The sequence below is a fragment of the Parasteatoda tepidariorum genome, chromosome 9 (assembly GCF_982258835.1).
Source record: "Parasteatoda tepidariorum strain Cologne lab strain chromosome 9, Ptep-v5.0, whole genome shotgun sequence".
Taxonomy (NCBI): domain Eukaryota; kingdom Metazoa; phylum Arthropoda; class Arachnida; order Araneae; family Theridiidae; genus Parasteatoda; species Parasteatoda tepidariorum.
In genome coordinates, this window is record NC_141763.1 from 14,661,713 (window position 1) to 14,687,396 (window position 25,684).

At 28.2% G+C, this 25,684-nt stretch overlaps 2 protein-coding genes across 4 annotated transcripts in view; one reads left to right on the plus strand and one right to left on the minus strand.

The window, feature by feature from the left end:
- Positions 1–44: 44 nt before the first annotated feature.
- On the plus strand, positions 45–14,717 carry LOC122271491 (transcription and mRNA export factor ENY2). Of its 2 annotated transcripts, none has more exons than XM_043052954.3 (5): positions 45–140; positions 4,320–4,369; positions 8,982–9,052; positions 12,699–12,773; positions 14,571–14,717. In XM_043052954.3, exons 2-5 carry the CDS (start codon positions 4,326–4,328, stop codon positions 14,633–14,635), a joined length of 255 nt encoding a protein of 84 aa, XP_042908888.1. In that variant the 5' UTR covers positions 45–140; positions 4,320–4,325; the 3' UTR covers positions 14,636–14,717. The 2 variants fall into 2 exon arrangements, with proteins under 2 accessions (XP_042908888.1, XP_087007050.1); XM_087150924.1 differs by lacking the exon at positions 45–140 and adding an exon at positions 216–336.
- A 2,456-nt stretch (positions 14,718–17,173) lies between these two features.
- The window catches only part of LOC107440382 (spire type actin nucleation factor), a 174,525-nt gene continuing 166,014 nt past the window's right edge, over positions 17,174–25,684 (minus strand). For both annotated transcript variants that reach the window (XM_087150917.1, XM_087150916.1), the window contains one exon: positions 17,174–24,745. In XM_087150917.1, coding sequence (XP_087007043.1) covers positions 24,253–24,745 — 493 coding nt within the window. In that variant the 3' untranslated portion in view covers positions 17,174–24,252. The remainder of the gene's footprint in view (positions 24,746–25,684) is intronic.

Here is a 25,684-nt window from a genome sequence, read left to right on the forward strand (position 1 = left end):
GCTTTTAGCTTTTTAAGATGATTCGGAAGGCAGAAAAATACGAATCTAGACAGAAATAAGCTAACGGATACGCAAAAAAAAAAAAAAAAAAGCTTGCTCACAAGCATAAAGGTAAACAAGCGAAATCCTTCGCAATTCAGGTAATTTTAATTTTAAATTACTTAAACGTAATATAATGTTTTAAATTATTGTTGTATTAGTACTTTTCCGTTTGCCAGGATTGTATTGCAATTTAAACAAAATAGTTATAAAATAGTATAGTTTGCCGAAAAAATCTTAATGTATTTTCAAGTGAAAACTCAAATTTGTGAAAATTAGCCACTCTTAAGCTGAAAAGTACTAATAAATACAGAAAAATATGTATTTTATTTATTAAAAAATTGACCAAAAAGCTCTGTCTATATAAATTTCTACTCGTGTGCAAATTTTTCTATAAAATGCTCTTTAAAAGAGAAGTATAAATACTAGAGATTGAATAAAGTATTGTCAATATGCCTTAAATATTATTATAAGTTATCCTCCTAATATTTTTTAAAAAATTATAATAATTCATTTGAAGTCTCTGTTCGTTTTATGTTAGGGAAAATTATTCTATGGTAAAAATAAATTTTGTGAAACGTAGTTTTTCTAACTTTTTTTTTTTTTAAATTTAAGAACATTAATGTTTTATAGAAGATATTCTGACCTTTTTAGAAAGTATTTTGTAATACTCTAAGAGTTCATAATTAAATTTATTTGTTAATCATGTTTCCAAGAGCCAAATATTTATTTTCTTTATTATAATAATAATAGATTTCAAGCTTTAATGCAGTCAATCATCCAATCCAGTTTTCTATGCTTACAATAAGTGCTTACAATAGCTGTGCTTTTAATTTACTGCTGTAAAAAATTCTATTGCTGAAACTCTGCAGAATGTCACATGTTTCAAACTCTTCCCAAAAGAATTCTTGAAATGTTTTGACTCTCGCCTGACTGAATTATTGGAAGTACCCAGTGCCAGATTAAGCAGGGCCTATAAGTACCCAGTGCCCATAAGCGGGGCCCCAGGCCATTCAAATTTTTAGGGCCCTTAGATTAAATTTTTCTTTCTCTTATATTTTTTCTTTATTCAAATATAAAAGTATTTATATAACTTTTCATTTAAGAAAGCATATTTAAAATTAAAATAAATAATAATAAATTAAATTTTACTTTATTTTGTTAAATTAGAACTAAAAAATAATAAAATTTTGAAAAAATTTGAAGTTTATTAACACTTTACAAAATCAACGCTACTATAAAATTGGTATTCAAAAATCTTTTTTTCTATTCTTGCGATCAATAGACTCATCTATAATGTTATCAAAATTAGTTTCACAGAGAACATCTGATTTAATAAACATCAAACTTAGCATGTCTAATCGTTTTTGAAACACGACGGTTCTTTGTTCTCTCTTGATTCGTTTCATTTTTGAAAACGAGTGCTCTGTAGAACGATTTGTTATCATAAGAGTTAGAAAAATGCGAAGAGCAGTTTCAACATTTGGAAAAACAGATCCAAGTTTGTCTTGAACTATAATAATACGTGTAATAACTGAAATAGGGTGACCCGGGGTAATTCACGATCACTCTGTTTCTGGGGTAAATAATGATCACCTAAGTTTTATTTTAAAAAAATTATTTTTTTTTAAATTTGAGACATGAACAAGAATGCTTGTACACTTTACTAAAGTATAACTACATTTAGTTAATAATAGTTTTTTGTTTAATCTAACAAAATAAGTATCTTTTAAACTGCTCTCTGTATTTTCCATTTCAAAGATGGGTTTCAAAATGTGCACATTTCTGCAAAGATCCCCCTCCTTCTCTTAATAATAAATATTTTGAGTTACTTTCTTTTTCTTTGATATAAAAATAGTGTAAGCTTTTGTTTAATTGTTTCACATCTACTGTAAGCATTATAATTGATTATAGGAAACTATATCAAATGTTGCCCCCTACAGATGGGGTAATTATTGATCACTGGGGTAATTCCTGATCATTGTCATTTCTTCTTATAAATAGTTTAAAAAATAGCTAATAAATAGTTAATTTTCTTTTCTTAAATAACAGTTCATATTTATTAAGTGGAACAACTATAGAATATATTTTAACTATAATCACAAAATTTGTTTTTAACTGTATACAAGACAAATGTGCTCTGATATGCACCATTTCTAGCTTGTCTTACCTTGCTTCTATCTTAATTTTATGTGTGTACGTTGTTAGAATAATTTTTAAGTTGATAAATTAACCTAATATAAATATGGTGAGAAATTATAAGCCTAAAAAGGATACTAAGCTTCTAGAAAGCAAAAATAGTGAATTTCTTTTCATGATTGAAAATGAAAATTTCAGTGTGAGAGCTGCTGCCAGAGCTGAAGAGTTAATCTTTATTCCTGCTTTTAAATAAACGTTTTATTAGCAGTTTAAACATATATTTTTGGTTTATTTGTTTGATCTTAATGACTTATTTGTTAATTACCATTGTATAATTATTTTTAAACAGCCCATTTACTATAAAAGCTGGTGATCAGTAATTACCCCAGAAATGATCAAGAATTACCCCGGAAATGATCAAGAGAAGGGGCAATTCCTGATCACTAAAAATTTAAGATCTTTTAAATTCTAATTAGATTTTCAAAAAAAAAAAAGGTAGAATAGGATTCATCTCATATAGCTTCAAACTTCCAGTAAATATTAAAATTCTATCTTGAATAGTTTTTTCACAAAATAGATGTTTGCATTTTTTGATCAATAATTACCCCAGGTCACCCTAAGTAATAAATAAATATGATTAACATTATGTAAAAAAATTATCGTATTTTATTAATATATATTTGAAATTGATTTTTTTTTTAAATCATTGTTTTTCTTAATTTTTTAAAATTTATTTTTAAAGAAACCATTTTTAAGGGGGGCCCAGGCCATGCCCTAATAGGTAATCCGCCACTGGAAGTATCCCTGTCACAGAATTTTTTTGAGCTATCTGCTACAAAACTCTCTAGCACTCGTATCTTTCTGCAAGATACTTTCAATAATAACAAATATGTATTTTACTAATTTAAAGTAATAAAAGCGCTGTGTGTTTACAAAAAAAAAAAACTCATCTAATCATTTTTATTGAATATGTAGTATTTTTTTACTCTAAGATAATGGCAATATTTTTGCATTTAGTTGAGGGGAAAACGCACTAATTTTTTCCTTTATAGCATTTTGTAAATCATTATCACATTTAAAATAAATAAGTGAAAATCATTAAATCTTTAGCAGTAATCGTTAACAGACCCTTCACAAGATATCTTTCATCAAAACAGACCCTTCACAAATTATTTAAGCTTAAAAACGCCCCTTCACAAAATAATTTATCCTTTAATCGGACCTTTCAAAAAATTTGTTTATCTTCATTATTGTTTTGTTAAAACTTGTGTCAATTTTTTAAAAAAGAAATATTAAAAATTTAAGAATTGTTTAAGTTTACCTAATGCGTAACACATTAAAAGTGATACATAACTAAGTTGTGTTATTTGAAATATGTCAATTGAAATTATTAAAAATGTGAGTGATTTTGTTTCCATTATTCATCCGAAATGAGTATTCTGCGTTCAGCAGCATAGGATAAATACCAAATATTTGTTTTGTTGCATCTCTAATTTCGTAGCAGAAATTGCTGTTTATTTTTGAAAATTTAATTTTTTTTAATTATAATTTTACAGTGTTGAGCATAATCTTGTATCTGTTTGCAATTTAAAAACTCCTTGTTAAGGTTGTTTGCAATAACCGGACCCTATTTTCACAAATTCACGTAAACAGGACCCTGGTTGAAAGAATGTGACTTAATGCTTATTTTATATTCACAAATTAGGAATAGTTTTTTCACAATTTTTTAAAAACAGGACCTTTTACAAAGTGTCTGAACAGACCCCTTATAACGGAACAAAAAGTACTGTTCAAAAGATACCATAATTGATGGTTTAAAATGCCCCATTTTCTTTCCATCAATCATATGTGACATTCAAATAATATTTAGTTCCATAAAAATAAAAAGGATTAAATTATATTATATTACTTAAATAATCATTATTAAATCATTAGCACAACAACATATTGAATATAATTGTTTAGATTAGAATTAATGTTGTTTTGAGGTTTCATTTTTTTTTTTATTCATTTTTTTTTCTAACTAATTTTTTTATAGCAATTTGATTCAACCAGATTCCTTGATGATAGAACAGAAAGCCTATCTTTATTTTCATTTAAATCTAAATTTTTATAACTTTCAATCGCTTTTTTTTTTTTAGGTTGCCATGGTTGAGCATAAAACATTCATTGAACCATCTGATGTTGAAAAGTTAGTAATTGCTATTTTCACTCTTTTCTTTTTTTTGTAAAAAGTGTGTTTTTAAAAACATTGTATTAGTCATGTTTTTTCAGCTTTCTTATTTAAAATTAGCTCTTAAAATTAGTTGTGTTTATCTTTGCAAAGTTTGTTGGCATTTATTGAAATCTATTTCAACATATATCACCCCCCCCCATGGACTGATCGTTAAGACACCAAATCAGCAGTTTATTAAAGTGTCAAGCATTGCTGTTTGCTCTCAGTGTTCAGGTGGATGACCACTTTGATCAGTCTGCGATGGGACCAAGGGTTCTTGTATTGGTCCTTGTTAAATTGTTCTACCGTAAAGTGCTCAACTTCGCGTGTTGGTCATCAGGCTACCGAAGCGGGGATGCCATCCCCTCTGCTAAGATGGCATGTCTTCGGGACATCGTCAGAGATGTATTCCAGTGTCTTTAAATAAACAGTGTCAACTCCTAGTGTGACGTAAATAGACTACAACTATTTAAGTGGTAACAAGTTTCTCATCGCAAAATAAAACTTGTGATTTAAAAAAGCTTTTTTTTTTAATTGACTTTATGTAATTTAAATTTTTCAAGTAACTTGATGACTTTTTTAAGTACAGGTATCGTTTTTTAAGTTCTAGAAATTATGTGTTAATTGTTAAAAATTTTAATAAACTATACTTTTAGTTGAATCCTGTCCTTGTAGTGATGCATCATAATTGGAAAGCAAGTTCTGGTTATGGAGGCAAAATCTGTTAGGTGTGTGTAGTGTGTCTACCACTTCAAAAATATGATTTCAATTCACCAGTATGTAAAACATGTTAACTCAATTCTATGTTGAGAGAATAGTATCCTTGAGCATGTCCGACTCTCATAAGTTTATAAAAAGGGTGTGAGAGGTACTGATTAAGCCGCAGGTGTTTTCTAACGCAAAATATTAGAGGGGGTATAATACCAACGCTGCAGAGTATCCCCCAGTGATACATTTACTTACAAAATAAAGTATGACATTTGAAAGTACAAATATATACAGACAATGTAAATTTAATTTTAAATTATATAATATATTCTTTTATAAATCTGTTTGGGACCCAAGTACTCGCCATTGAAATTTTTTTTAAAAAAATTCCAGATATGAACTGCACGATCCCCCACACCCTTGTAAAGTGGTAAGCAAATAAGTTTTTCTCCCTTACTCACATAAGAATTCTTTTTAAAATAATGTTCCACCAAAATTTTATTATTTTTGCAATTTGGAAGATTACTCCAAGTATAGGGAATTTAATGTCTCGTGTATGTATTGCTCATACTACCCACTCGTTAAAACTGCAAACGGAAATCAAAATCAACACCTTAGTAACCAATTACCAACCTTTTCAGAGTACGTCTGTGCAAAAATTGAAGTTTGAGCAATCTGAAGTAACTTTTCCCTTTTACCATTTTAATTTCAATGCGATAGTTTTTAAACAGGTCAGCTTGTAACTTCATCACTAGGTTAACATTTAAAATTATTATCATAAAAAAAAAGCACTTAAGGTAGGTAGGGACTTTATTTACATCACGCTAGAGCTGCTCAATTGACTATTGGCCAAGGTCTGAGAAACATCTCTTAGGATGATCCAAAGACATGCCATCGCAATTTTGATCGTCTGCAGAGGGGATGGCTCCCTACTTTGGTAGCCTGACGACCTGCGTGGCTATGACTACGGCGACCTGCGAGGAACAGCACTTGAAAGGCTTTAAAAAAATTATGTGTAAAGTTAAAAACGAAACAATTTGGTGGCTGCACTCAGAAGTAAAAACATAGAAACTTTTAACTTTGCATGTACTTTTTACATTTGTTAAAATATAAGAAACATTCAGCTCTATTTTCATTAATTTGTGACTATAAATTTTGATATAAAGTTCACAAAAAAATTTTTGGCTAATTTAATTTGTTAACAAAATGAGTATCTTTATGAACACCACATCGCATTTATATACAAAGATCAAAAAGTAATGAATTCAGGGCTGATAACTACAACAAATATACTTATATATTATGTTATAGCGTATTATATTATGTTATATACAAATATATTATGTTATAGCGGGCATTTTACTGTCTTAAAAACAATGTCCTAAAAATTATCAAGATTTTTTTTTTAACAATCTTTTGTGTTGAAGTCATTTACTTATTGGTGAATCTTCTGATATATTTTGTTCACAATATTTCTTTTTATGTCTAATTATTAATAACTACAAATTATTCTTTAAAAAAAGTTAATTTATATTATGTTATTTGTACTAATATCCATGCGAGTTCTTCAAAACTTGTACTTCTGGCAAACCACCTTCACTCAAATGGTATTTTCACATGTCCTAACCGCCCATTTTTATTGTAGCATTAGTCTTCTTTGTATAACTTATAAAATTCTATCTAGAATTTTATATCTCAGGCTGTTACCATTAATTGACTCGCAAATAGGAAAATATCAATGTGGATTCCATGCTGGAAAATCAACTAAAGATCAGATATTTTGTCTCTGTCAGATTTTAGAGAAATCAATGGAATTGATTGAAACACATCATCTTTTGATAGTATCAATAGAAATTATCTTTTTGAAACAATGAATAATTTTAAAATACCTTCAAAACTCATTAAATTGACGAGACTTACATTGAAAGATACAAAGTGTAAGATCAAGTTTCTGGGGTCTCTGTCAGAAAATTTTGACACATTCGCGGGTGTTCGACAAGGAGATTCTCTCTCCTGTCTTCTTTTTAATATTGCGCTTGAGAGAGTTATTCGTGATTAAACATCAATACCAGTGGTCACCTTTTTAACTAGATCAGTACAACTACTTGCATATGCTGATGATGTTGATATAATTGCTCATTCCCTTCCTGCCCTGAAAGAGGCATTTCTTGCCCTTGAGGTGGCTGCAAGGCAAATGGGCTTGGTCATAAATGTAGAGAAAGCAAAATATATGTTATTCTCAAGAAACAGAGTCCCGGATCCCTATCTTGAATTTTACTTACTTAGGATCAATTATTACCATTGACAACAGAATTACTCCTGAAATAAAAAAACTGACTATCTGGCTAATAGGGCTGTCTATGGGATGAGAAGATTTATTAAATTTAGGTTTCTTTCTAGAAAAGCAAAGTTCTTTATCTACAAAACTCTTGTCTGGCCAGTCTTCTGAAGCTTTGGACAATGACAAAACTGGAGGAAAATTGCATCGCAATATTTGAGAGAAAGATATTGCGGGTAAAACTTTGTGGTGTAAATGAAAACAATAACTGGAGAAGGAGATTTAACTTTGAACTGTACAAGATTTATAAACAACCTGATATTATTAAATACATAAAAATAAATATAATGAATTGGATTGCCCACGTGATTCGAATGAGTGACGACAACACAATAAAAAAGATACTGCTTTTTAGACCCACAAGAAAGCGGGGAAGGCAGCGGTTGAGATGGGCTGACTCGGTGGAGTCTGATTTTCTCGCAATTAATGAAAGGAATTGGAGATCAAAGATAAATTGGAAGTCGTCATGGAGACATCTTCAGAGGAAAGCATTGGCTCACATTGGGCTGTCTGGCCAACTATGATGATGAACTCTATTTTGTGGAAGAAACAAAATCATGGACGTTTGTTGGGATGCACGGCTTTGCGTGGGGTCTCTGAGGTGAAACGATCAGAGCCTGACAAAGGCAGGGGCATACAGGCAGTTTTCCTGGACCCTACATCAGAGGGGGGGGCCCCAAATTGAATTGAAAGTTTAATTTTTGGTTTCCTTCTTTAAAGAACTTTTTTTAAAAAATAAAATATCAGTACAGTGTAAAATCTGTCAGTTTTATGTTAGTTTCTTCATTAAACTATCGTATGAAAGCAAAATATCTATTATATTTCGTAAATCCATGGCATTTTAGTGTGGAATTCAGCTAAATTTTTGCAATTACGATGGACAATAGCATGTATTTTTACATATCGCAAAGTGCGATATGTTTACAAACATACAGGCTTCTGATTGGCTAAAGTGAGCCGTCGTAATTGCGAAAATTTAGCTGAATTCCGCCCAAATGTCAGCAAGGATATGAATTTTTCGCAGCTAGATGACAAAGTTAACAATCAGAAAACTGCATTCGGCATGATGGACATAGAATTGCCAGAAAATCGGTAAAATGGACAAAACGATATTTCGTCTAACCATTGGAGAGACTTTAAAGCTATTTTAGGTTCGACTCAATTTTCTTGTCATATATGCATAATGAGGTCAAAAATTTAAGCACCTCCATAAAGTTCTATTTTTCATTACTGAAGTAGTGATGCTGAGGGGAACCACCAAAGAAGCTTTTGCCCCAATGGATACTGGAGTGTTTGACATTTGCTGGTGGGGCATTGACTCTTTTCTCGTATGGTGTACTTTTTTATTTCTGTTCTTTGTTAATCTTATAGGAGTTTGTTCTTTGCCATTGGAAATAAAATAAAAAAGAACTTCAAAATTTGTACATAAAAAAAACTTATTTAGTAATATATTTATGAAATCAATTTTTCTAGAACTTATTTATTTTTTCACGAACTGCCATCAGCAAGTTTTTAATATTTGTTTAACTCATGTTTATTTAGATTAAAAGAGTTGCTGAAAACTAGATTGACAGAAAGTGGATGGCGAGATGAGATGAAAGCAGTATGCCGTGGTAAGATTCTTGTTCATCTATTTGATTATTGCTATTTCTTATTTTAAATTGAACAACTTGACACTTAACAAAGTCGTTTTCCTTCATTATGTTATTTTCCAGTTGATGAGAGTATTTCTCGTTATAAATTGGAAATTTCTTGGAATAAATTGGAAGTTTATTCATGAAGTTCATTAATGGAGGTTTATTAATGAAGGTTTTATATTCAGGGGTCTGCTTAGAAGAAATTTGGGTCCGTTAACAGACCCTCCACAAAATATCTTCATAAAAACGAACCCTTCACAAAATATTTTAACTTAAAAACGGACCCTTCACAAAATAATTTATGTTTCAATCGGACCCTTCACAAATTTATTTACAGTAGAGTCCCGATTATCCGAGTTAATGTGAACCACGACTAACTCGGATAACTGAAAAACTCGGTTAAAACGAAGAATATAAATAAAGAAAGAAAAAGTGTTGGTATAAATGTAATATATTTAAGAAATATGAAATTTATACGAGTATATCACATACAATTCCTATTATTATTAAAAAGGTTACTTGAAAAAACTTAAAAAGTATACTTTGCGAGAATTAAAGAGTTTTTACTTAAAAAAAAAGTCCTTAATCGTTTTCTGTTTTACATAACTTTGGTGCTTTTCTGCAGCAATGTTTCACCATTTTTTAGGGATAACAAGAAGGCTGGTGTCGCCTCTTTTTGTTGTTTTTGTATTCAGTAGCATTTTTGACAGCTTTAAGTTCATCTGTGTGAGAGATTTTTATATGTTGATTTTCATCGTCACTGTCTTCATCATCTTTGCTAGGTTCATTTTCATTATTGACAATATTAACAATCATTTCATGGGATCAAGATGTTAGATTTTGTTTTCCCGAGTGTTCGGAAGATAAAATTCAGATTTATTTTTAGGCGGTATTTTTAAAATAAAAAATAAACTAGAACAAAAAAAATCCTTAAAATATTTGATAGCTCGGTTAAAGCGGAAACTCGGATAACCGGGGTTCGGATTATCGGGACTCTACTGTATCTTCATTATTGTTTTGTTAATCTAATAAACCCTTCCCAGGAAGGGGGGAAAGAAAGATGTAAACGAACTAAATTTTGTCTTCGGCCGACACTTCTTCCTATATTCGTCCGAAATGAATAGTCTGCATTCAGCAGTATAGGCTAAATACCAAATATTTGCATGTTGCATCGCTAATTTAGTTGCTGCAATTATTGTTGATTTTTTAAAATTTTATTTTTTTAATTATGATTTTACAGTGTTGAGCATAATCTTGTATGTCTTTACAATTTGAAAAAGTTTTTTTACAATAACGGACCCTATTTGCACAAATTCACAAAAACGAACCCTGGTTGAAAGAATGTGACTTAACCTTTTTTTTTCTATTCACAAATTACGAGTAATTTTTTCACATTTTTACAAAAACGGACCTTTCACAAAATGTCTGGACAGACTTATTTGTTAATGCTAAACATATAACAACGACCTCAACCCTCTGAGCGTTGAGCCAGCAGGCGATTTTGTACTGAAATTTCCCTACAATGCATTACTCTTTCCCATTTCGCATTTACATTACATTTTGACAATTACTTCCGCTTTACATGAATTTTTAATTTTTTTTTTATAAAGAAATTTTTTTTTCTCCTGCAGCTAACATTTTCAAAAAAACTGGAACAAATGGTTAAAAGAAAATTAAAAATTGCTAGTTCTCACCGAAATATTTTCGTATTGGAGATGATATATTTATTAGAATGTTGCGCTAAGAGGTAGAACAAGGCAGGTTTCAGGTCACTAGACTGTACCTAATTATTATTTACTGAGACATATTCCTGAAGTCCTAGCATTCAAGTGACACAAAATTGTTGTGCACCTTAATAAATATTAAGAAAAATCTTGCAAAGTAAATCTGTAAAAATGTATTGTTTTAGGGAAAGAGGGAAATTTTAATAATTGTAATAGGTCTTTAAAATAGGTTCAGGGAAAAGATCCTTCTTGCAGTCAGTTAGAGGGATAAACGTTAAAATTTTAATTAATGCATACTTGAAATAAAAATACATTTAAAGACGTGATGTGTATATTAAAGTGTGAGAAAAAGCATTTCGTTTAGAATATTAAATTATGATATTGATAAAGGAATAATATAAAAAGATTAGTTGAAGCTTTTTATGATATATATATATATATACAAATTGAAACTTTTTTTTAGGTAAACAAACGGAAGGATTGTGTAACAAGTTATAAAATAAGGATACAAAATTAAATTTTTGTCACCTATAACGGAATGTGCTGTATTTATATTTAGATATCAGTGTTGTTAATTTAATGTACTTTTAATTCGAGTATGATTTTTTTTTATTTTGATAGTTTCTTTTAAAAAATTTATAAGGTTTTTGTATTAACTACAACATGAAAGTAATATATATATTTCTTAAAAAAACACGAAATTTCATAATTTTGAATTTATACACATAACTTTTAAAAAGTTTAAAATTTCACTGTCACTTTTTCTTCTTTTTTTCCATAGTATTATTTCATTTACGATAATTAATCAAGAGCTTCATTAAATGTTTTTTATTTTTTATATCTAGTCTACTCCTAGTTTGAAATAATTGATTTCTACTATTTCACTTTAAAATAAAGTTTGCTAAAACATCAATTTTTTTTGTTTTTTAAAAATGATGAATATTTGACAAGAAATAAGTTACCTGAATTATATAAACATTCCCTAAAATGTTACACATTAGGAATAAAAAAAATTTATGAAAAAAAATGCCTTTACTGCAATACAAATAAGAATAAAACATGTTCTATCACATTTTAAAGCCTTATTAAATCTAAAGCTTATGGATGGTGTGCTCTGCAAGCTCTTGAGTGCCTATATTTCCGGGTTACTATTTTTAGTGTTATTTAAAGCTATTTGGCCAATTTATTTGATTTGTTTTATTTAAATTGGATTTTTATTATCCTTTAAAAGAAAAGGTTGCTACTCCACAGGGAATTACCTAAATAACAGGGAAAATGCAGGGAATTTCGATTCTTTCTTAACAAACTGGAGAAAAACAGGAATTTTTTTTTCTTATTTTCGTCTTTCAAAAAATGGTGACCACTCAATGCGCATTCTATGGGATATTTAAGGATGATATTTCAGCTATACTAAACTATAGCATTATTTGTTTTAAGTAAGTTAAGCTGTTTTTTTAAGTTTTTCCAACAATTGAAACTAGTATAGTTAACCTGATATAGCTCAGACAAGAGCACAGTGATTGTGTGTTTCCTCTTAATATACTGTGTATATCATACGTGCGGGGAAAACGCAGCGAATTTTTTTTTCCTAATATGAGTGGCAACCCTGAGAAAGATGTTTTAAGAAGCTTAAAATCACCGAACCTTGGTCATAACACATTCTTTTTATTTCTTTTGTATTTTTTCTTTTTGAAATCTCATATCTGTAAATGAGATGCTTTTATAATTTTTACAATTGGGAAGTTTCGTTTCATGATATTTGTATATTATGCGCTAATATATTTTTTAATCTATGGTTCTTCATCCTATGCTGGAAATTATAGTTCTGTGTTATTTTTGGTTAGTTAAAAATATTACATATTGTGACACCTCGAGTCATTTCAATATTTTTATTTCAGATATCATTCGTGAAAAAGGTGTTGAAAATGTCACTGTTGAAAGTCTAGTGAAAGAAATGACACCTAAAGGCAGAGGTGAACAACATTCTTTTAAAAAATTTTATTTTTTCAAACTCCTTTATTACGAAACATGATTTAACAGGATCTTGAGTATATTGTGGAATTCTTTTTTTTAAAAAAGTGGTTTAATGTAGAGATGTAGAAGGCGCTGTGACAGAATCATGGCAACATTGTCACAGAACGTTAAAGAGCTCTTGCAGAAAGATTTTTTCATTTGGGAAGCGAAGAAGTTTTTTTTTTTTTTTACCTGCAGAATTTTTCGAAATATTTTTTTTTCTGCAGAACTTTTTTCCCCTTTCTGCAGAATTATATTTAAAAAAATGCATTTTTCACATAGCGGAGGTGGAATAAATCCTCATGATTTTTTCTTCTACTTTTAAGAATAAAAAAATTCTGCAATGACTGGCTTTAGCTAGAATTTCAGATTGATATTATAAAAAGTAACTTTCAAATAGGAAAAATTTAAAAAGGTTTAACTTTACAAATATTTTTTAGAACAGGAGAATATTGCCAATAATATTAGAATATGTATTCTTTTATATTAAGATTTAAAAAAAAAAAAAACATTTGTTCTATTCCATACACAAGGGTTTTTTTGTAAACACAAGTGCTTCTGTTGCTTTAAATTTGTGACATTTATTTCTGCTACTATTAAAAATGCTTTTTCAAAAAGGTATTAGTACTAGAGAGAATTGTTGCAGAAAACTAGAAAAAACTGCCACAGGGGTAGCCGGTCCAAAAAAATTTTCCTCAGTTATTCAGCCAATTCTAAATATCTTGGATTAGGTAATTAGAGTTAATAACCAGGTATTTAAATCTGTTTGCTATGCCCGGTAATAAAAATTTGACTATAACAAAGAAAATAATTTCAAAAAACTTTTTGTTAAAACTTCATTCCTTTGAAAGAGTTTATAAAGTAACCTTTATTTCAAATTGTTTAAAAAAATGTGTCAATAAGCATTGAAATGTAAAAACGTTTTCTCTTATTGTGTTTCTTTTATTCCTGTTCTTGATATCCGAGATTGTTGCAGAATATCGTATCTGTATGTCAACAAGACAAATAAAAGACGAAGTTTCTATAGTAATAAATTTATTTTAAAACATTTTAAACTGGTAGACGTACTCTCACAAGCAGAGTGACAAACGAAAGAATACCAAGTAATCGGCTTCAACAGAAGCTTAAATACTACCATTTAATGGATGAAGTCATGATCCACGCTTGAACTACCAACAGCAAATGAAAAGGAACCGACAGAGCCCTGCAGACCATGACGTTATGTGTATGTATCGTCGTCTTAAACGACGGACAAAGATCAAAACTTCATACACTTTTTTTATGTTATTTTACAATCGATCAAAAATCAAAAACCTTTTTAGCATTTATTTATCCAGTTCTTTGTTAATGTTGTAAGAGTTTGCCATTGGAATTATAAAAAAAAATATTCACACAATTCAAAAATCAAACAGCACTGCTATATGTACTTGTTAAATTTATGTTATAGAATTCGCAATAAAATTCTGTGGTTAAACAGCTAAAAAGAGTCATTTTTGTATCTAGCCTACTTATAAAAGAACTGTATCAATTTCGTTTTATTTTTGAAAATTTTAATTGCAAATTACTTTAAATTCAAAACTTGACCACATTCACCTCTATAATATCTATCACGGGGGTCATTGTAGCTTCATGAAACTTTAGCTGGAAAAAATATGTGTTTTTGTTCTCTATCTGAAATGAAAAACTAAAAAAAATTACAAGTATTATTTTTTATTTATAGTACTTTAATTTTGAATCATCAATATTATTTTTTTCAGAGCTTGTGTCAGATTCCATAAAGCGGGAGCTGCTGCAGAAAATCCGAGGATCCTGTGTAAGATGATGTATTCTCAACCTATGTTTAAGTAAAATTATTTTATGTACATAACGAATGTCATAATTAAAGTGCTGCTTCTTGGTCATGATATGTTTGTATTTGCTTTAGAGAGGGTTAAAACCAGGGTTCGTTGATTTAAATCAGCTTGATTTAAATCAAATGATTTTTTTAAAAAAATCATTGATTTAAATCAACTGATTTTTTTAATGTATATATTGATTTTAAAAGTTAAAAAACAGTGTTTTAAATTATTGATACTTTTATTGTTTTCTTTTCTTAGTTTTAAAATTTATTTTAAATAAATTACTGTGTTAATTAATTTTATTTAACGAAATTACTTTCTTTCTTAGTGTGTGTTAAATTCCAACACATTTGAAATTACATTTTAAAAAATCTTTTGACTCTTGAGACTGAAAGTACACACTTAATGCTGTCTTAATATAGACTTGCATAGCTATAGAAAGTAATTAATAGACATGAATTTCGAGGAAAAAAAAATAATCTTAATTAAAATTCTACCTTTCGATTGAAATAGCATGGAATTAAAATCTACACTATATTTTATTGGCGGAAAATGTATATTTCTAAAGCTTGAGGTTATTTTAAAAAGAAATTACCCTAATATGCCAAAAATAGAAGGAAAAAAAAGGCTAATGAATTCAGATATTTTTTCCTGATATGTTGTCATTATTCCCTTTCAAAGTTTATTGGAGGCAGTAGAGTTATTAACTGGTAACTTGTGTTTTTTTCTCATAATATGTTTACAGAATTTTTGACATTATCAGATTTTCTATAAAGAAATTTTGTGACAAAAAAATTCCAATGAGTGCATAGATTTTAGCTGATCTATTTTGATATAGAATTAAAAATTAATATAAAAATAGATTAAATATTTATTTATTTATTGATGAATGACTACATTTATTTTATCAGATTAAAAATCAAGAGAAAAAAATCACAATTTTAAATTAAAATTATGGTTTGCTAATTGAAACTTTAATTTAATAAATAAAGAGTCTATCCAAGCCAAATTTGCTAATGCTTAGGGTACCTTCACAAATTCAACTTTAGGAAAAAAATACTTTTTTTAAAAATTTTATTTTTGTGTTCGTAAGAAACGAGTAAATCCGTATTTTTGTGTTGATTTTTTAATATTTTTAATTTTTCACAAAAAAAATACCTCTCAGAAAAACCTAGACAGACCCCTTTCATTATATTCTCTATTTCATCTAGTCTTCAAATTTCAATCATGCATTTGTTTCAAAATGGTTGCTATGCATTCAAAGCTATGTATTATAATGAAAAATTATATTAGTAAGTTAGAGCTTCTATAATATTGACTTAATTTTGATTAAACATTTATAAAGTATTTTTAATCATAAATTAAAGTTCTTACAATGTGTTTGAATAAAAATTAAAAAAATCTGATTTAAATCAAAAAAATCTGATTTTTTTTTTTTTTTTTAAATCAAAAACATTACACGAACCCTAGTTAAAACAAATTATTAATTCTTCGAAATAAATATGTTTAAAAACCAAGGTGATCTTAAAAGTCAGCCCCCACCCTAAAACCGGAAGGCAAAGAAAAAAGGAAAAATACTTCCATGAAAATGATACATCAACTTCGCAATGATGAAAAAAAAGCATGCTTCCTGTTGCGGCAATAATATTCATTCTGTTTAACATTTTAATGGCAATTTGTTTTATATTTTAATATTAAACAGTAAAAAAAAAGTTTAATATATTATAAAATTTATACTGATTTATCAACGCTAATGTAAGAAAAATTTATAAGCTTAAACTCTTTGAAAAAAATTACATTGTGTTCACCTAATTTTGCTTAATTCATTGGCGTGCACACAGTATATAGATGGGATAGTCCCTCTTCCCCAATGTATTTTTTTTTTTTTTTTAAATCCTTAAAGTTAACAGATTTTATCATCTTCAATCAAATTCATTCAAAATTCAAAACAATAAATTATTTTGTAGTTCTTTCTTTTCTTATTCAAACCTTTCTCGCTTATTCGTTTCGACCTATGTCAAGGTGGGTGCGCAGGGTTTTTAAAAAGTTCTTATTTTTGATTTACATTTGTAAGAAGTGCTTAATTTCCAATCTTTTAAAAAGAGATTTTTTTTTCCTTGTCGTTCTAAATTACAAAAAATGCATGATTTTCATAATTTTCTCTGCAATATTTATCAGTAACTTATTTACTTTATCAGGATTATGAGAAGTTTGTGAAAATGTCGTTTGATTTTATGTTCATAAATTAAGAACTTTAAACAATAAAAAAAAATATATATATATATATTACTGCACAGATCCTAAATTATGATTTTTTTGGGAAAGTGATTAAAAATATTTTTTGGGTGCTTAAAAAAGTACTTAAAAGGTGCTTATTTTTGTTGAAAAATCTGGCTATGCACCCTGTGTTGTTGATCTTTAAGTTGAGAAGCCGGAGGAAGTGCTTTCTTTCAATAATCATTACGGCAAAAAAAACGGTGCTTATCCTAGATTATGCAAAGGAAATTAGAAACCAACAATAGTGAAAGATTAGTAATTTTATTACAGTAATGTACACAATAATATTATATGTACAATTAAGTAGGTCACACATTCAATACCATGAAATGTACAATTATATACATGGATATAGTATCTAGGTACTAGTAGCAATGAAAACTATATACATAACAAGGGATAATTAATTTCCTGCTCTACTAGTAAACATAAACGTCACAGTTCTTGAACGAACTATTATATTAGGGAGGAAAATGCATTCATTCCATCGTTTTAAAATCACATTTTAACATTTACTTTCATTATTATGAAATGTTTTTTTAAAACAATACTTTTTCACCAACAATTATTTCTTCAGATCTGGAAAACTTACTAAAACGTTTTACAAAAATTTACCTCGGAGAACACTGGTTGGCTGATAGGAAACTATCTGTAAGATCTCAATGAATTGGCCAAAATAGCTTCCGCAAATTTGTGAAATCACAAGAAATCAGATTTTTTTATTATTATTAAATGCTTTTGGGTACTTTCCAACATGAAGGAATGACTTTTGCCTCAAAATAACTTTTTATTCTCGGAGGAGATTTGCAAACATTTGTGTGTATTTGAAGAAAATCGACTCACTTACTGACACTTCTTCAATTTAAAAAATACCCAATAAAGGGTATCTGCTACATTTTAAATTTTCAAATTCATGACTTTCCATGACTAATTCCAAGAGTTTTTCATGACTTAACGAAGTTACTATTTTCTCCCGACAAAAACAATAAATTTAAAAAAGCATTATAATAAGATTAATAATGATAGGTATAACCAAAACTGTTATACTCTGCATCTTCATATTTATAGATTTTAAATTTAAAATACAAAGTAAAGTGCAATTAAAATACAGAGTTGAAGCAATAAAATAGCTGAAAAAAATACGAAAGCAAATAATTATTTTATTTTTCCCTAAAGAATTATATTCTAAAGATACTTTTCTTGTTCATCAGATAGTAAAGAAATATTCTTGATTTTTCTGTTCTCATTTTGGAATTAAAAAAATAATAAATAATTAGAAAAATTCTGAAATTACAGAAATTTAAAAGATAATTAATTCGCTCTAGAAATGATGTTTTTTCTTTCATATTTTGAAAGAACACTAATTTTTAAAGAACATGATAAAAACATTTTATATTTTAATAAAATATGACTGAGAGTGAAGATTTTCAATCGGATATTCAAAATCAGATATTCGGAACGCCATGAAATGGGGGGGGGGATAAATTCCATTTTAAAAATTACATTTTTCGGCGATCTAAATCCATGACTTTCCATGATTTTTGTTCTAAAAAATATGACATTTTATGACAAATTTAGTTCAATACCAAAATTCATGACTTTCCAGGTGCGCAGATACCCTGCCAATACCTTAAGAAATATCCTAAAAAGATCAGTTGAGCCCAAAAATTCAAAAAAATGCTGCAAATAACATCATAGTCTAAGATCTTATTCATCATCAAAAATAAACTTGTGACAAATTTTTAATTTTTGAAAATTAAATTATAGTTTTTTAATAACAAGTCATACTATTTTTAAACAGATTCACGGTGTACCTTTGAATATTTTACACTATGATCTAACAATAAGATGACTAAAATATTATGTAAATGTCCGTAAAAATTATTATTATAACATATTTTATGAAGTAAAATATACTTCAAGGTATAAACTTTTTTATTCCCAGATAGGAGATAAAACAATTAAATGATAGTTAATAAAAATTCCTTGTATAACCAAATATATAAAAAAAAAAAAGAGAGATAAAATTAATCTTGATAAAAACTAATTAAAAAAATGTATAAACTGAAAATTTTACAGAATAAAAGTTCAACATTTTATAGATTACTTATCCCCAAAAATTCATAACAAAATATTTAACAATTAGTCTTTTTTAGCTAAAATTTTAAACAATATATTCTAAAATTGGTTTAATGACACTAACAGTTGGAATCGTCATTGTAGCGAGCTTACCGCAATAAGAAACTACACATATTGAATGCTAAAATAGCAATAAAAAAGACTATTCTATAGCATTCAAGTTTTTTATAGCACTGAATATTGATTTCAATGGTTAGTTGTCAAAAAGGGGCCAACCAAAGGTATATCCATTTAATGTAGGAGTGCACAACCTTTTTGAGTGAAGGGCCACATGCACAGCACATTGACCAATGAAGGGCCGCATGACAAAGTATTTAAACAGACATGTTGGCAGCAATTGTTATATAAACATCATTGTTCTAGGCACTAAATACTAATTTTCAGTTAACCTTGTAATATCTTTGCATAACATTAAATACTTTTAAATGTTTAAAATTAGAAACTGCATAATTGATTACTTAGGAAAAAAAAGAAAATCAGAATCAATTTATTAGAAAAAAAATTTGATAAATTGAAATAATTAAACTATGGGGAAATATTTTTTTTAATCATATTATATAATACATAAGTTCATTTAAACATAAATTTTAACATTAAAAAATTTGTTCATAGAATTGAATTTAAAAATAAATAAATATTCTAGTTATTAAAATAAATGCAAGACTAAAACTTTGATTTAAAGAAAGTTTATAGGGTTAAAAATAATGAAAAAAGCTATTAAAAAACTACATTGATTGAGTGCGTCAACAACTATTTAATTTCGAATTTTTTTTTAATTTGAAATTTTTTTTTCTTATTTTGTTTAGATTGCTTGCACATCGAAGGTTGGCGTGCCACTTATGGCTCGCGGGCAGCAGGTTATTAAAAGTATTTCCTGAAAATAACAAAAATTTCTTGTAAGGACTTGAACTAGACCAGAACTAACTTTCCCTCATATATTTGGTTTATAAACATGTTGGTAAAAGAAATTAAGTTCATTTTTACTTTACTGTATTGATGCACCCTTTCTTCATATAATTTTGCATTCTGCAAAACAGCAGAAAAATGTATTTCGCCACAAAAGATTTCTGTACCTGTCATATTAGAGTTTTGATGCTCACTTGCTGTAATATGCCATATTTGTTACATTGAGTTTTTAGTATAGTCATGATTTAGTAATGATTAACTATTTTAGTTAATATGAGGGGTGTTTAAGTAAGGGTCTCACTAATAGCTGACAGCGGCAAGTTACTATGAAGAGAGTATTCTAAATCTAGTTGTAAGGCATGATAAGTGTTTAAGCAAACTTGATAAGTATTTTGAAGAAGAAAAAAAAACGTATGTAGAATCAAAAAATAAATTTGCTTCATTAGAATTTTCTTTTGTCTGATTTTTATTTTCAAACGACCCTTACTTAAAAAACAGCCCTCGTAAGTTATTATAATTTATTTGTAATTGACATTGTGATTTCTATAAAATCACTATAAATTAGAAAATTACTTTTTATATGTTTATAGAACATAATTAGTTGTACAATGAAAGCATGTGCTTGAATTGTAAAAAAAAATAATTTAAAAAAAACACACACACAATGTTTTAAATTTGTAATAGTTAATAGCATACACTATGTTTATTTTAAATCAAACCTATTTCTTCACTGCATTTTTCCTTGCAAATAATTACTACTTTAAAATATTAAAAAATTAATTAAAAATATCATAAAAATACTTTATGCCGATTTTTTTAAAAGTACAACTCGTTGATTTTGTTTTTCTTTTGTGATATTTTGCTGCTCACGTGTTCAGAAGCCACAATTATTTCCTAAAGTGTTGCTTTCGGGATTATTTTTAGTAAATTATTTGCATCGATATTTAAAAAGTTGCTTTTTTTTGCAACTAATTATTATTTCAGTGTGAGAAAAAAAAAGATCGTTTTAACAATACAATTTTACTAAAACACTTTAGTTTGTTATGAAATGCAGAATAAAAACAGTTAATAAACTTAAAATACAATTATATTACAAAAATTTTGCTAAAAATGCAGCAACTGGCATCTCAGGCAAGTAACTTATGTAAATAATAAGTACTTATGAAACAACAATATGAAAAACAAATGAATCAAACTGTTAAGAATGTTATTGAAAATATTAAGTTTTATTATAAAGGATAAGAGTATAATATCTGATTTTTTTTTTTAAATTTTCAAGTAAAACTCTTACCAAGCAACAAGAGAAAGAAAAAGAGTTAAATATATTTTTCAAAGGAAAATCTTCCAATCGAGTTATTAATTGCAACAACTAACATCTCAGGCAGGAGTTTTATATTTACATCCTAACTTCAAAACAACAAAGGCAGAACAGTTTAACGAAGACGAATACCACACTCCCTCGAACCCTTTGCAGACCGATCCATATTATAATTATTCTTCAAGGAGGGATTATTTATTTTTTAGATAAAAGTTTTAAAAAAATAAAGATTTAAAGGAATAGCTTCTAATTTCTAATGCTAAAAAAAATGATAAGTTATAATTTATTTTTTAAGGAAGCTGTAGATAAAAGTAGAAGAAAAAAAAAAGCTTTATAAGAATTTCTTTTGATTAAAAAATAAATTTTAATTTTGATTTATTTAAGTAGTTTAAATTTTTTCTTCGGTTGACAATGAAAATTTTGAAATTTGGAGGGAGTGCTTGGCCCTTCTAGGCCTCCCTGAATGCACACACACACACATATATATATATATAGTATGGATTATTATTTTTAAATGTAATTTCTAAAGAAATATTTAGAATGTAATAATTCATGCTAGTTAAATACTAAACTTTGTATAAAACTTTTGTTAGGAAAAATTGTGATACATTATATAAAATTCATTAATAAACAATTTTTAAAGATATTTTAGATAATATAAAGGCTAAAAATATCTTTAGATGAAGCGAAATAACAGTTTATCAGCATAAAATTTAAAAGATATCACAGATATTGCTAAAAGACTTCTAGAACGTGCACAAAATACAATTAACGATTTGACATCTCTTATTGGCTATAGAACTGTTCATGAAAAGTCAGAATTTATTAGTATATAATTTCAAGCAATTGATTAAGACTAAAAACTTAATTTCATTTGATGTAATGCAAGTTACTAAGCAAACAATTTAAAAAATCATTTTAAATAATGATAAAAACTCTTTTGCTTTGAAATGTAATCATAATCAAGCAGCATAAACAATGTTCTATAGACAAAATCAATAGTGATTTAACATACAACAACATTTGTCTTTCAACAGCATCTCACAAACATATACACAATTATTCATTTCTTAAATTTGATAATGCAGCAAAGAAAATTAGAAATTCAATGGAATGTATTCTTTTAGCTGCCACTTCACCATTTTGACTTGTTCAAGAAGACAAGTCAAGGGTAAACATTAGCTCGGTGGCAGAGTTTTTTCAAGCTTTCTGCAACAATTCTCTCTAGTTCTAACACCTTTCTGAAAAAGACATTTTTAATAGTAGCAAATATATATGCTACTAATTTAAAGAAACAGAAGTGCTTTCTGTTTACAAAAAAAAAAAGAGTCTTCATGTATAGAATAGAAGAGCATATAATTTTTTTTAATTATAAATGTAAGAATTTTTTAAAATATAAATATAAAAGAATGCATATTTCTAATATTATTGGCAATATTCTCCTGTTCCTGTTATATTTGTGTAGTTAACCCTTTTTAATTTTTGCTATTTAGAAGTTACTTTTTATAATATCAATCTGAAATTTTAGCTAAAGCCAGTCATTGCAGATTTTTTTATTATTATTATTATTATTCTGAAAAGAAAGTAGGAAAAAAATCACGAGTTTATTACACCTCCGAAATGCGAAAAAGGCATTTTTTGAATATAATTCTGCAAAACGGGAGAAAAAAGTTCTCCAGAAAAAATAAATTTCGAATCTTTCTGCAGATAACTCTGTAATGTTCTCGACAATGTCGCCATGATTCTGCCACAGGGAACATGAGCATAGCAACAACAAAAAAGCTAGGTATACACATAATTTTTTAATAGCTGTCAAGAGTTGCTTTAGATGATAGATAATTGATATGAAAAGGTTTTCAAACGTTCAAGTTATATTTGGAAATGAAATGAGTGCATTTTTCAAAAATATTAGCAAAATTTAGTAAATTTGGGTGTTTGAATTTAACATTAATATTTGATTAAACTTTAAAACATAATAATGATTATTATAAATTGTAAAAGAAATAAATTATTGTCCACTTTAAAAAATAACAGCTTAAATATTGGTTAATATTTTTGAGGGACCCTTTGATGTGCAGTTCTATTTATGTTTTTCTCTATTGCCTGCAGTTATACCAATATATTATATAATAGTTTGAATAATTTCTCCTTAAAAAAGGGGGATTGCCACTTTCTTGAGAGGGGCTTTCTAAATTGTTTATCTTCACTGACAAGGTAGAGGGGGAGGTTTCAGAAATTGCTAGAAACCGGCTTGCACAATGTTTGAACTAGCCCTTAATGACTGGGTGCGTAGGGTTCTTAAAAAGTGCTTATTTTTGATTTATGTTTTTTAAAACACTTGAAAGGTACTTTTTTTATTTCAAAGGTTTGCAAAAAGTACTTAATTTTCTATCTTTTTTTTAAAAAAATTTTCTTTGCCGTGTCGAATGTCGCTCTAAATTACAAAAAATGCACGATTTTCACTGCAATATTTATCAGTAACTATCATGATCATGTAAAGTTTTTGAAAATGTTTCGGAATTTTATAAAATTTTAAGCTTATAAATTAAGAACTTTAAATGATAGAAAAAGTAATTTTTATTATTGCATAAATCCTAATTATGATTTTTTTTTTTTTTTGGAAAGTGATTAAAAATATTTTTTTAGTGCTTGAAAAGTACTTAAAGGGTGCTTATTTTTTCCTGAAAAATCTGGCTACGCACCCTGAATGAATATTTGTTAAATATTGTTAATTAATTATCACCAAATTCAACTATTGTCAGCTATTAAAAATTGGAATGTAAAAAAAAAAAAAAAAACATAGGTTGCACATACATAGGTTTACGTGATTCAGAAAACATAACATTCAGTAAAAACTTTGATGAAGAAAAACGCTTTAAGGGTAGAAATGAACGCTTTACAAGCTGCCTTCACTCTCAGAACTATATACAAGGAAAAAAATATGAAAAAGTATAAATATTTTCACGGTGTGTAGAGTTTCCTAGAATCGGGAGAAAATACGTCATCAGGAGTGGTTGGCCCACTTTCAACAACAGGATCCATAAATAACTGTAAAGTGGTAGAGTTTCGTTTCTGGGGCCACGTTCTCGAGTTTCGTTTTTTCTTCCTTTGATCGAAACTTACAGTGTCCTGGCTGGCCATTATAATATTGCACACCATTACTTTACAGTCTTTACAAACTGGCACAAGAGGTCCTTTCAATTTATCGTCTTCCGCAGCGGAACTTTTCTTTTTATTCGATGCTTCGGGAGGGGCGAGAGTTTTTGATCTTTGTAGATTAGTTCGTTTCCTGCGGGAGGTGGGCAAAGGACCCTTCCCCATTTTGTCAGCAATCATATCCACTGATTCCGAATGTCGAAATGTCAGCTTTCTCTTGGGGCATTCACTGTCGACTGTCGTCTTTTGCCTCGGCAGCTTAGGTGTTACAGTTTCAAGATTTTCTTTGGCTTCAGATCTATAATAATATTGATACAAAAATACTTCATGAACAAAGCCAAATGAAATGACTAATCTTGAAAAAGAATAGGAGTTTCATAAGTAACTGCACTTCAGTTTTATGATTGTTTTTAAAAATATAAATCAAATTTCAGAAGAAAAAAAAAGATACTTTGGGATTATCCCGTCAACCATTTTCGCCAAACCTAATATTATCCCCAAACGGTGCCAATAACCACAAATTTTATCACATTTACTGTGTAATCCTTGACTATGCATGTTAGTTTTCTTAAGCGTATTTAAACGAATTTATGTGCACAAGCATAATGACTTGTTTCGTTGCGCTTTAAAAGCTATCAAGGATTTTTGGTTGTGGAAATGATTTATAATAATATATATGGTTAGATTCAATAATAATTCAATGTGTAATTATAAAAATCCTTGACTATGCATGTTAGTTTTCTTAAGCGTATTTAAACGAATTTATGTGCACAAGCATAATGACTTGTTTCGTTGCGCTTTAAAAGCTATCAAGGATTTTTGGTCGTGGAAATGATTTATAATAATATATATGGTTAGATTCGAGAATAATTCAATGTGTAGTTAAAAAAAAAAATTAGAGGTTTTTACTTCATTTTGATTCTTTTTATTAAACTTTTTTATTACATATTTTTACACTCACATTTTTGTTATTATTTTATTATTATTATTATTTGATAAATTTAATGTGTTTAGAATGTTTATTTTGGAAATTGCTTTTCATTATGATGGTGCCAAAGGATTTGGGCATTTTCGTGAACATTGCCCGGTCAATGGGATAATCCCAGAATATAGGCCGACGGGATAATCCCAAAATATAGGTCGATAAGTTAATCCCAAAGGAGAAGTTGACGGGATAACCCCAAAGTACAGGTCGACGTGATAATCCTAAAATACAGGTCGACGGGGTAATCCCAAG